Genomic DNA, 13,426 nt, shown 5'->3' with positions numbered 1-13,426 from the left:
AACGTTAAAATTACATTCACTGGCGAAGAGAAGTGTTCAAATATAACGTTAATAACACTACACATCGATTTCTCTTAAAGACCTATCATATAAGTTGCTTTGTTGTTTGGCTTCATTTCTGTTCCTTGGGTAGTTGTTTGTGTCAATAATGAATATGTGATGAGTTTGAACCCGCGACCCCGGGACGTGCCCAATCACACGCCTGGAGCGAGGCTTGAGAGGTCCCGCCCGCCCGCCAGCCCTGGAACGCCATATAAGGAGATGTTGTGAGAGTGGCAGGAACTTCGGTGTTGCTGTTTTTGGCTGCGGCGAAATTCCCGGCTTCGTCCCCTCCCTCTTCTTCGGCTGGTCGTGTCGTCGACTTCCGAGGCCTCTCATCGCGCGTCCAAGGACGCCCACGGGGATATAAAGCCGATGTTGCCGCAACGGAACTGGCTCGACTGACTCAGATCCAGAGGTGGGCCTATCCCGTGGACACACTGCCCCATTTTGGACATTTCTGCGAAGTTGGTGGTGGGGTGACCCCTCCACTCCGAGACCTAATTTTGGACGTAAGGACGATTCCTACCCAAGTTGTACATAGCCCGTGTGTCGACTGAGATTCGACCGAAGCTGTTTTCTCTCGGACACGGGAAGAGCTGGAATTTGAGCGATATTTGAGTCGCGCTCTCCCGGGACAGAGACTGATATCACGTCTGACGCCAGGAGAACCGTTTGTGTGTTTGCCAATTTGAACTCGGACCCCGAGAGGTGGGAGGGCAACCAACGACTTACGGCCGAGGAGAATATTTCCGCATACAGAAACCTTTCAAGATGATGCACGAAGGGCGCGTGGTCGGGGACGGGTCGTGGGAGCTGAACGTGCTGGTGACGGACCTGAAGGCCGAGAGGAAACTGCGGGTGGACGGCGACATGTCCATAGGAAACGTCATGATCAAGCTGGTAGAGTCGCTGGGTAAGTAGAGCCAGCCAGCATGGCGACTGCAACCCTAGCTGCACTGCGGAGGGAAAGATAAATACCTGGTAGGGGCGTCCCAGCGATGCAGGCCCCCGGCACCGGGGTGTTTATACTTCTCGAGATAGATGTCAGTCCAGGCACGATACCGGGAGAAAATCCTGCGCCCGGCACGTCTGAGGCCACCCGGGCTCCTCTGACCCGTAGCCGACAGCGTGTGTTTTGATGTAGTACTAGTAGGCAGCTCAGTTGTAGGACAATACCAAGTAGAATCTGATTTAGTTGCTATGCCTGAGTTACTCGGGAGTATTTCGCTGTTGATGACATCCATCTCCCTCTAGCCTTGCACAGATAATTTCTGTCAGTTACACACACACACACATACACACACAGATATACACAAACACACAGACATGCACACACTTATGCACACACAAACACACACAGAGGCATGCACACAGATATGCACACACATACACACACACACACACACATACACGGCCAGCAACTATAGGAATATCCCAAAGCCATCCTGTGTACATCACAATGCACAATGTCATGGTCACAGCTGGTATCTGATTTTGTTGACTCAGCAGACTTCAAAGCAACAGAATGGATATAATGCTAGTATGAGTCTGCATTTATAACTTGTCCAATTGTGGAACTTGTCAGGAATTTTTGAGGAAGTGACTGGTGATAATTAGGTTGATAAAAATGGTTTAAATATGGGGATGTCTTTAAAATGTCAGAACATTGAGACCTATGATGTCCCCTGAGATAGAAGTGGTCCTTGCATGGCTGTCATATGATCTCAGTACTTCCTGCTTGCCTGATCATTACAGCAGCTTCTTAGGCAAAATGGCAAATACAGAATCCTCTTCACTTGCACACCCCTATGTTGTGGATATAGAACTTATAATTTGTACAACTGATATTGCACGTAACATTAGTACCTATTCGTTGGTTGTGTCTTTCTGTCTGTAGAAACTAGTGACATTGTTCACCATTATATTCAGTCGTTTTAGGAAAGTTACTGCTGTCTTATGTAACAACAGACCACATGACAACAGAATGGGAGTGACTAGTAAGATCTGTCACCTACATGTCATTTAGACATCTGTCATCACAAAGGCAGCTTCTATCACAGACCAATATGGAGAAGTGATGATGTGCCAGCCCCCTTGGTACAAGCTGTGCACAGAAGGGATTTCATTCAGGCCTATTGGGAGGCAAGGCCAAGAGTTGCAGCTGATCACAGGGGCTTAGGACAAGAGCAGATGTAAAGCATTTTCTACAAACCAATCCAAAACATCTTTTCCCCATCTGTGCTGTGCTACAGGGCGTAAGGGTCATGTCATCGACTGACATTACCTGAGATAACACTGGCCTTATCCTGACTATACAGGTGTTGACGTCAGTGACAGGCTGTCAAGTTTCACTTTTGCCAATTCACAATTTCCTGTGAGCTAAAGACATTAAGGACAAGTACAGCATGACTTTGTATTTTCATAAGCTGTGTCCTCCCCACCAGTGATAACATCAGCTGTAGCTACTGGAAGGTCCCAGATGTTCTCAATCACTCTGGTTCTTAGTGTTTGTTATGTCCTGTGGGTATCTGTAGGGTAGGTACAGATTGAGATCTGCTCAAAATTCCTATGTTATCTTTAAAAATGGATGCTTTATTTTGGCTGCAGCACTTTGGAATATTGTCAAGAAATACCAGTACATCTTGCTACCAACAGTGCTGTATCCAGAAGCGATAGTCTCATAATTTCTATTCGCTACTAGTACTACGACATGACACATTCATATCTTGTTTTCTTTTGGTTGCAATGAATTCTTGCTTCATGTGAGTTTCACTTTTAGATTTTTGTTTGTTTGTAGGCTTCCTCATTTGGATTCATACTGTCAAATTTAAAAATGAATATGCATGTTTTTTAGTAAATGTGAATAGAAACAATCTCCTGTAATCAAATTGAGCAAAGAATATTGAGCTCATTCTATTTCTGTAGAGTCAGCCTTTTTCCAACTTGAACGCATATGTTGTGTATATGCATACATATATATGACCTCAGCAGCCGTGAGTCAGTCCCCTGCCAGCCTAGCTACAGCAACCTTATTAGGGACAAATGCGTAAATGATCAATTATGTGTTGTCACCCTCCAACATTCCCAGCTATATTACAAGTTCATTGTGGAGGGGTCTGGTTGAAACATATCGTCAGGCACTCCATAGCTTCAGCCCTTTCATTTGAACCATTGAAGACTACTGTTCTAGTGCCCTAATGGCTGACAGGTGTATGCCTTGAGTGGCTTGTCATGGTCAATTTACATGAGATTCAAGTGCAAATAAGGGAGGGATATCCTATTGTGTGTAATGAATAATTGCACTCTGGGTAGGTGATCTCAGTCCTTAACCATAGTAAAGTCAAACCATCACTGGGCAGAAACTGGCTTGTTTTGTTTTGTTTGGATGTAATTAAGCTGATTTGAAATTGTGCTGATTAGCTTAACATTATACCCCATGAATCAAATCTGCATATATTTTGTAAAAACTGCATTTTATTGTTTGCCTACATTTGGCAATATTGCTGTACAATATATAATTCCTGAAAATTAATAGATTTATATTAGGCTATGTTGTACATGGACATCAGGAAGTGCCCAAGACAAGACTTGTTACTCAGTAGAGTTGGACAGACAGACATCCCAGTCTTCCAGCCAGACAGATGATGTCATAATGTATGGTCATACATACCACTGAACAGTAAAGTGTGTGTGGGTGCCCAGAGGGGGAAACTGCCTGCATGAGATCACCCACGTGCCTGGTTCTGTTACTGTTTTACCAGCGATCCTTGCCCCTATTGTGTTTGTGGACTGTGTGGTTTTGTGTTTCCGGTCAGAGGGGACTGTGCATAAACTTTAGGTATAAAAATGCCTGCAAAGTAAAGGAGTGCTATGTGACTGGAATGCTGATGAATGTATACTGCACTGCCACATTTCCCTGTCAGGCTGGAAATTCCGGTGTTTTTCTCTGCAGGGGATGTGGCCTATCCTGCCTCAGGGTTTGTATGGACAAGTGGCGATGAACAGATACGGTTTAGCTTATAATGATTGTGATCTCATTTCTTTCATTTTCCTGTTAGATCAAAAGCAAATAGTGAACAATAAAGATAGTAGTTTCTTAATAATTTTCATAGGGTGGCATATCTATTTTCATACATGTAGTATTTTAGTGGCCCTTACTTGATTATTGAGAGGCTGATCCAAATGCATAAATCATGGTGAATTGACTCCTGCTTTCTTGGTATGTTCCCCCTCCCAAAGTTCCCATGTAGTCCTAGGTTATCTCTTCTGCCTGGTACAGGGAAGTTCCCACGGTGTTTTCCTTTGAAAATTCTGCCCATCCAAATGTTGAATAGGTATTGAGGTCAACGCGGGTCAGGGCTGTGACTAGATTCTGTCAGGTTTCATTGTTAACCTGTCTGCGGTCTTTTACCAAATAGCAACAAGTTAACCAATAATGATTTCTAATTGAGGTGAAAGAACAAGATGTTTTGTCAGTGGTTTTGATGTGTCACGCAAGGTAGTATATCTTATTTTTATTCAGGCTGATTTCTTACCTTCCAGGTTTTTCTACCGTACATTGAGGTCTTTTGCAGGTTCAACATAGCAGATCTCTACCAACATTTTCAAGTATTTGACATCATCCTGTGACTTGTAAACTGAGATCTATATTTCAACTGTTGCTGTGTGCCTTGTTGAAAACTACAAATTCTGTTATGACAATTTGTGGTGTTTGACGATGTTTTCCATTCGGTGAACTTCGGCAAATTCCACTGGATGTGAGAAATAACTGCAGATGTTTTCACAAAACACGACCTACCACAGTGGCCGTGACCCCCGGCAGTTCCGATGTCTGTTTGGGAATCAGTAGTGAAAAAAAAAGATATATCAAAAAGCCCATTATCTATCTATGATGAGTATGTTACTATCTGTATGGAAGAAAATCCACTCTGCTACCCCTCTGTTATCCTGTACCAGTTTTCTTAAGTTTATTTACAAGCTTAAGTTCAGAAAGGGTCAGCTGGCACCACAAGGCCAGATTCCTTGGATTTTTTGCTACCCTGTATAATGTAGGTACTGGTACCTTCAGCTTTGGGCAGCTGGTATGAAATATTTTTCATACAGCCTGAATCATTTCTACACAGTAGGTAGTAATTTAACAATTCTCTTCATTGACTCTACACTGGTGATATACATTTTTTTACAGTTCAGAACTTCATGCATAAACATGGCAAACCAACAGCCCAACACTATATTGCAGCGGGTTGCATTGCTTGTAGTTAAATAATAAATAATGTGTCTAGCCACACAAGCAGGTTCCATAAAAACATGCGTCCATGACCCCCACCATGACCCCCAAGGCTTGTTTCAGTCAACTAAACCTGATTGCCCCCAGGGTTCAGCATTGTCTAGTCTGTAATAACAAACTGTGCTCCAGAGGACCTCTGTACTACATTACTGTACATGGATGCCATACAGTTTCCAGTTTTTCTTTTTGTTTGATCAAAATGTCTGTTATGTTTCTAATGTGTTACCACTTTGGAAACCAAAACAGTGTCAGCGCGTACAGAAAACAAGGCTTCACGGTGTAAAGACAATATCATTGAGGGGGCGTACCAACTGAGGGTAGCGTTGTTTGGACAGATATGACTAATACCGTCAATTATCCTTTGGGAACCTTACTTATTTTTCTTGGACTAGTGCACAGCATTGACAAAGAAATGTTACCAATAACAGAGGGTTTATAGATTTATATTCCCCTTTCTGGGATATCCTGATTATAATCTCTCCTGAATCAGCCGCAATATTATATTTCCCTTTTAAAAATACCAAAAGTCATACCAGGTTGGCATGACTTTCAATGTAGTGTTGACTGGGTCCATTGTTGTGCCGGTCAATTTTGCTAGTTTGGATGAACAATTGAACTGGCCTGATAATGTATTAACCATGTAAGAGGTGCTTTTAGCTGTTTCAAATGTGTGTCAGCTGCAGTGAGCTAAGCGTTTCCACATTCCTTTCCCAGACTTGTAGATTGGTGGGGTTGATATTCTTGAGGGTTAAATGGTGTACGCCCACACATAAGTGCTTGTGACAAGTTCAAATGGGAAATGCTGACAAAGCAGCTCTGTCAGACAAAACAAACTTGAAACTGTAGTAGACAAGCCACCCAGGTCCATTTTGTCAGAGCTGCCTCTTGTGTTTCTTGCTGTACTTGAGAATTTCCCGACCACAGGGTGAAGAAATATTGGTAGAGATGTGAAATCGCTATGTCGAGGTTAGCGCCATGATAGTCACAGTGGACCTTGATATTGCTCTGCCCACGCAACTGTTTTCGCATGACCAACCTGATGCAATCAGGTATACTTTTGATTTGAAAAGGATTTGTTTTTATGTCAGTCCATCTGGAAAATGACACCATAAACCTTTGAACTTCATCCATTCTATCTATAGATGTTCTTTCATTAAAATGTGTCGTCTTGTAAAGGATCGCGTACTCTGTCCCCCTTTGATTACGCCAGGATTTATTGATTAATTTTAGCTGGATGTAATCTCTATGAAGAACCCTAATGGGGGGCTATATTCAATTATTGTGTGCAATGTTTCCATATTGTAATCTATATCAATCCCCATTGAATCAAGGTACCCATGCTATTGATGGAATAAATCCTATGTGGCTTTTATTTTTAGGTGTGTCTGTGGGATCTGTAAGACTATATGTCTAAATATTTTTATTTGGTTTTAAATATCTTCCAAGTGATATGTTCAGTGTATGTTGTATACAATCCATTCCCTATATCAGGGTTTGGTTAGGTCATTAAAGTAAAACAGTATGACAGACTTCTGATGAAATTGAATCTCAGAAACTTCTGGATCTGTTGCAAAAAGAACTTCTTTAAAAACCCTGAAGCTTTCATCTTTGAGGCTTGTGTGGGCTTGGCTGTTGTGTATTCTGTTCATTGGGCTGTGCCATGTTTACATCACACCTCTGTGTTAAGTGCTAATGGTAAGTGGGTATCAAAAGTGGAGGCTTGAGTGATTAATCACATAATTAGGCATGGAAAAATTTACACTTGTGTGGCTGCAAGTGCAGGCTGGTAATATGTTGTTTTTAGGGTGATGTGTATTGAGGCATTCTGGTCACCTTGCCCTCTTCCTTGAGCAGGAACATGAGCAGGACAGAGAGATTCCTGTTTTTTTTCCAATACATGTTCATCACCAGGACAGGACTAGTCTAGTGGCAGGAAACATCTGTTGAAGTGGCTGAAATGTCTTTTCAGATTCCCTTAGTGTTCCACATTTTTATTCAACTTCAGAAAATGTGTTACTATTGCAACTATTGAGGCACAGTTACAGTTCATGTTGTAGACTTAACCCTGAAATATAAGCGATGCTACTTGTGTGCAGCATCTTTGTGTCAACAGTTTCAGATGACTGATTGCAATACATGTCTGTATACTTTCTCTACCCTGAGTAGGTGTGGTGTGCAGTGGTCTCATGTTAAAAATAGCATAAGTAATTTGGCATTTATTTACTTCTGCATGGTTGTGGATATGTCAGTAGGCTTGTACAGGAGTTGCATTGTGGATCATGTTCTGTGGACATATTTAGCGGTAGAAATTGCCAGTTAAGCTTTGTCAGTCTTTGTTTCAGCATTATAAGGCTTATTCTTTAAAACTGTCACGTGTTAGCTTTATGATTTTGTGATTTGATAACCATAAGATTGGATAACATTGTTAGTAGAAACTTTCTCAACTACAATCCATTAGCTTTCCAAAGCCCAGGAGTCTCGTACTGGGACAGACCAGTACAAATATCAATAGCGTGAAATTCACAGTTTTACAGATACTACCACAGAACCTGGTACCAACTGACTTTCAGATTCGTGTTTGATGAGTCACACCACAGTGACTAGAGCATGTTGGTACCTCTTTTACCACTGAGTGGCATTTTTAGCATGGCTAGGTATAATGATATGTATATGTATGCTTATACATGTTTCGCTGAAAACTTTGGAATTTTTTTTTCATTTCATTTGATGGCGTGCATGAAATGATGTGATTCTTCAGCATAATTTCTTGTTATATATTTCTACAGATTTTTCAATTGAATGTCACCAGTATCCTTTCCGTTCAAAAACGACATTTGTATGCTGAATATGAAGCAATGTTTGGATGGCAGAATGTTTGGCTACCAGAAGCCTGCATTTCTCTATGCAGTAAGTACGTTTGGCTGCAAAAGTAAAAATGTACTATGATGATTTATATGGAACAAAATGTATATGTATGTGCCAAGAAGATTTTTCACATACTGGCTGAACTCAGAGCATTGAATAAGCAGAATGATATACATGTAGTCAAAATAATTTTTTCAGGGCCACATTCTATAATATTGTGTCCCAATATTACATCAGCAACCTTGACTCCTTTTTGGTTGCAGTGGTAGTAAATGAAGTCCATTTTTCATAAAGCTGATTCAGCCAGAGTTGTAATAGGTCAGTAAAGATCATATTGCCATCATGCAGTATGATGATATTCTGTCTCATGACAGGAAGGTATCATATTCTATGTTGGAATGTAACTGGTTATCCTGTCCAGCCAGGCAAACAGTCCCTCCAGCCCAGCCCAGGCTGCTGGGACCAGATGTTTATATGTCTGAAGTGCAGAGGGAACACTGGTAGGGAAAAGATCTGAAGCCTCAGGCTAGGCCAACAAGCCCACATGGTTGGCATAGGTGGGATACCAGGAGGTTCTGTCCCTGCACCAGGGCTAAACATTACGGCAAACAGGGGAAATGGGTCTTAATGAGTGATCTCTGTGTCTCAGAAAAGCTTTCCAAGTCTTGTACTGTAGAATATGGTGGGAAACTGTTGAGAAAATCCAGCTTTGTTAGAAGAAGTTTGTTATCAAAGAATTAGATCTAACAGGTAAGTCTGCATGACCCTGTTCAGGGAAGATCTGGAAAAGGCTAATGTTTGGGACATAAGACTAACCTCTATAGCTGAACTATGTCTTTTGGTCACCTCTATAGTGGCAATGGGGATAGATCTACACAGGGGTACAAACCTTTAAAGTGAATACAGTGATTGTCATATGCAGGGGTAATAATAATATGGAGAACAGCAGTATGATCCCCTGACATTGTTTGCATAGAGCACATGCCTCTAGCTGTCAGAGATGCTGTGTACATGCTAACATGGAGCCTTGAGGTGAAAGAAGTATCAACAGAACGATGATGATGTCCTTGTCAGAGTTGTAATAAACAGTGTTGAGTTATTGGGGGGTTGGGTTGACTGTACATGGCCACCAGAGAGACTTGTAGATACATGCAGTATGTGCAGGACACACCCACTTAGCAGTCCCAAATTAAACCCTTACAACACAAATACAGGGTGCTTCTTTTGGTATGCCAATATTTGTCTTAGCAGTGGAGCAAATTCTCACAGTTTTATGGCAGTGTTGTAGGGCAGAGGGACATGCTGGAAGACCCTTTTTCTTTTCTACATGTGTGCATTTTTGAATACACGCAGCCATTACTGCATTTCTCTATGCAGGAATTGGTAGGGTATACTTGATACCGTTGCTGTTGGATGTTATTCATTATTTAGCCACTGCCTATGCTGAAATACTTTTTGTCTGTACAGACATAATCTCAAACTGAGTTTTCTCTGTTGAAATCTACCTCTTTGAAAGTTTGATTGCATTGATGACATGTCTACAAGACTTGCTAGTAAGGAACCATTCCTGTAGTAATGTTTTCAAAAAGTATGATTCGCTGTAAGTTGTTCTTACCATGATATACGTACATGTCCACTTGACCAACTGTTATATCAGCACTCAAATCTCAGGACAACTTGAATTATGGAAACTTTAAGGTATAAGATCTAGCCAACACCCTGTCTGGCTTGATATGTGGACAGGATATGGCCGAGTGCTGGGGCCCCCTCCCCTCTGGTTTTGTGTGATAGTCGCAGCCATCTTAGCATACCATCTCCTGACAGCAGCCTGCATTTCTCAGCACAGTTCCTCTCTGTCCCAGTTGTTTGTTCACTGGAAAGCAAATAGGGTGCCTTTTGGGTTTTCAATCAGCAGCTGACCGTGCTGAACTATTCCTAACACTTTAAGATGCCAACAGTGCATGATTAAGCCAACACCCCTAGGTATAGAATGTTTTTGGTACTCTAAATTGCTGGCCATCTAGGCAATTAGCTGAAAGGAGTGGCAGAAAAAAAGGAAAGGTTTATGGTCTACAGACCCCGTGGAAATGATTTCTTTGGGCGTAGTACAGTGGAAATTCTGCATGTGGTGCCAAGACAAAACTTCCTGCCTCTTAAGTATGTAAGTTTGGAGTGCTGTCTTGTGTGTAAAGGAATGTGAAACTGGTCTTAAGCTGTGCTTTTGGATGTCTCTGGGGTACTGGGGTTATATAGGATGTCAGGTGTGACATTTGGCTCTAACAGTTTTGTATGTTTGCAGTTTCAAAAGTGCTGAATCAAACAAAGTACCAAATCTAAGTAAGAGGGCAAATTCCAATTAACAGGCCAATGCCATTGTACATGTCTTCTATATATGATGATGACACGCTATGTTTTGCCACACAATTTCTTCAGAGTCAACTCAGTCAAGTACAGAATTTAGGGTCAGGTAAAATGGAGGAATAGATCAGTGATTCTTGCAAGCGTTGAAGTTTCTGACTCATCATGATGCATTCTTTGCATAGTGATAAGCCGCCAGTCTTAAGTTATTGGAGAAACATAAGCACTTTGTTTTGAAAACCTCTTCAGCCTTGGTCACAACCAAAACCCTCTATCTGCAAGATGAGAGGCTACAGGAGATCTGTTACATAATCAGGTAATCCCCAGGACAGCACTGTCTTGGATGTGCACAGGCCTTCTGAAATACAGTCAAGGTATGTGCAAGAGAATCTCAGCCCAGTGTAGCATATATAAACTGACAGCTCAGGTTTTCTTGTCAGTCTGCTGTTGATGATAGGCTATTTTTAGCTAGGCCTGAAGATGTCAAATGAGGTGGCCTGGATACAGTTTTGACCAAATTTCAGATGAACTGCTCAGGTTTCTAAAGGAACATAAAAGGGTTCAAATAGATCATAGATATTATATTTGAATTTGAGTCCACATTACAATATCATACTTAGCAAAGCTTAAAAGAGATGGTATGAAATCTGTGATTTGGATATTTATTGCATAACACAACCACATTCAGGTCAGACCATTGGACTCCCTTGCTTAAAGTCTTTGATACCACAACAGTCATCTGATTCCATGTTCAAGTGCATGTTAACCTTTGCAGCTTGAACTTTGCCTTACTTGGTAACATTTACTTTCTGTTCCCCCACCCATGCCATTCCTTTGTGGAAGTTTACAGTGTGACAATGACCACTTTGGACAGATACACAGAGCAGTCACACCGCTTGTAATGCCTGGTAATTAAAAGTCCATTTGAGGAAAGGCTTGAGGTCACCTCCACTATTACAGCCCTTTTAGAGAAAATTGCAAACTCATTCGTCTTGTCACAGAACCAAGTTCAGAAATTGTCTTTGTACCATTGGTGGGGACACCAACTTAGCTCATTCTTACTGCTAATAGATTCAAGCAACAAGCCCCAATACATCAGGTTTGTTTCAACAAGCGTGATCAAGGTTTGAACTTTCTGAAGATGTCACATACTTTTTAGGTCAAACTTAGTGATATGCTATGCTTTCCAAGTATCGTCATATGAAATTGTACGCTGTTTCTGGTAACATCTTTAAAGTTCAATACTGATCACTGAAGTGTTCCGACAAAGCTTTTAATGTAATAGTAGGAGGTGGTTAGTGGTTACAGTAACTTACTTGGACAAGTAAATGGGAAAGTTGACCATGAATCAAGAGCCTAGTTTTCCTAGTCGACTTTGCCAGCCATGGTCAGGGGTTTTTACACAGGTAATTGTGTTAGTAAAATATTGGTCTCTTTTTCGAGTGCCTGGTCTATTTCTCAGGCACTTCAAGAAGAATTAAAATCAGACCTTGGCAGTAGGACTAGGAAACAGCAGCAGTAGTAGTAGTGCTCCTGACCAAAATGGTAAAATATGAGTACCAATTGATCATTGTCGTCTGATAAAAGTTTTGTTACTACTGCCTTTCAATGACAGAGTTCCCGGCACACTCTCATTTTTAATTGAATGAACTTCTTTCATGTGTGATGTAGTAGAACATGTAAAATTTTGATGGTACTTTGTAACGTTAGGGTGAATAGTTCACATTGACTGGTGGCAAACATTTGACAGGAAAGCAGAACGGTTATCTTTCACAGTGGATCCCGTATCCTCTCTTTTTGTCCCAGTGTTTTTCTACACACTTTGCCTGTTGACGATTCCTCTGAGCTGCCTTTCTAAATCTTTGTGCAGGGCTGTTTTGCTGTGTTTCCTTGTTTACCTTTGCACTGGATTGACCTGAAAAACAACTTAGCAGCAGAAAGAAAGCCTTGTTCCTTGATAGCTCTCATTTTACTATATTATCAGTGGATTCAATTTATCATTTGCAGAAAAGGGAAAAAATGTGCGAAATTGTGAAACTGTTCTGAAACAGTGAAATTGTTCTAAAGCCAATGGATTTTCAGCAGTGAGATTTGTGATGGAATGAGATACACAAGGAATGATGTATTTTGGTTTAGCATTATCTCCCAGGGGATCTGTAGAGGTCAGGGTAAGGTCAAAATGGATGCCTGCTGGTAGCTCCATGGGTGGGGGGAGAGGGCAGAGGTCTAGACAGACTTGCCCTGTGTCCATTTTAGGGTCTGGGGCATTTCTGGAATGGATGCTGTGATGATGGAATTTAGGAGAAATCCCTGCAAGGATGCCTGACCTTCTTTCCCAAAGCATGATTTCAGGGGAGATCCTGTACATTAATACTGTATATACTTGAAAATTACAAATTGTGACATATTTTCTAGGTTTTTTAAAGTATGATCAATGAGAACACTGGCATATGGTAAATGTACCCACTAATGATAGCTGCACTTTATCCATCCGCGTTTTTTTTATCAAGGCAAGCTCGTTGATCTTACAAAGCACCACTCACATAAGTCTAGTATAAATCTGCTATACCCCTGATTTCACAAAGTAAATCACATACTTGGTCTTGGAAGTTGTTCTCTTCCTCAGTGACCTCATTAGTCAAATGTCTCCTGTTCAGTTCAAGCTCTTAGGTACATTCCAGTATAAGAGAACCCTAAAGGCCAACAGGCAAACCTGACCCTGTCAACATGCAACATCAAGCTGTGGTGTTCTAAGCCTTGATTCAATAAACATCTGTAAGTAATTTAAGGGTGGTCAGCTCCAAACCTGCCTCATGTTACAGGAAAATTTAAGAGGTCAAATATTTTTCTTGGGCAGACTTACACTTACTGAGA

General features: G+C 41.3%; 1 protein-coding gene across 2 annotated transcripts in view; it reads left to right on the top strand.

Moving 5' to 3' along the window:
* The window catches only part of LOC118425435 (fermitin family homolog 2-like), a 33,041-nt gene continuing 19,615 nt past the window's right edge, over positions 1-13,426 (top strand). Inside the window, exon 1 of one of the 2 annotated variants that reach the window (XM_035834258.1) lies at positions 1-955. In XM_035834258.1, the coding sequence (XP_035690151.1) occupies positions 814-955 (142 nt within the window). In that variant the 5' untranslated portion in view covers positions 1-813. The remainder of the gene's footprint in view (positions 956-13,426) is intronic. The other variant, XM_035834249.1, reaches the window with a different exon arrangement.

Source organism: Branchiostoma floridae, chromosome 1, assembly GCF_000003815.2.
Source record: "Branchiostoma floridae strain S238N-H82 chromosome 1, Bfl_VNyyK, whole genome shotgun sequence".
Classification (NCBI taxonomy): domain Eukaryota; kingdom Metazoa; phylum Chordata; class Leptocardii; order Amphioxiformes; family Branchiostomatidae; genus Branchiostoma; species Branchiostoma floridae.
The sequence above is the reverse complement of the archived record's forward strand: the minus strand, read 5'-3'. Positions and strand labels throughout refer to the sequence as shown.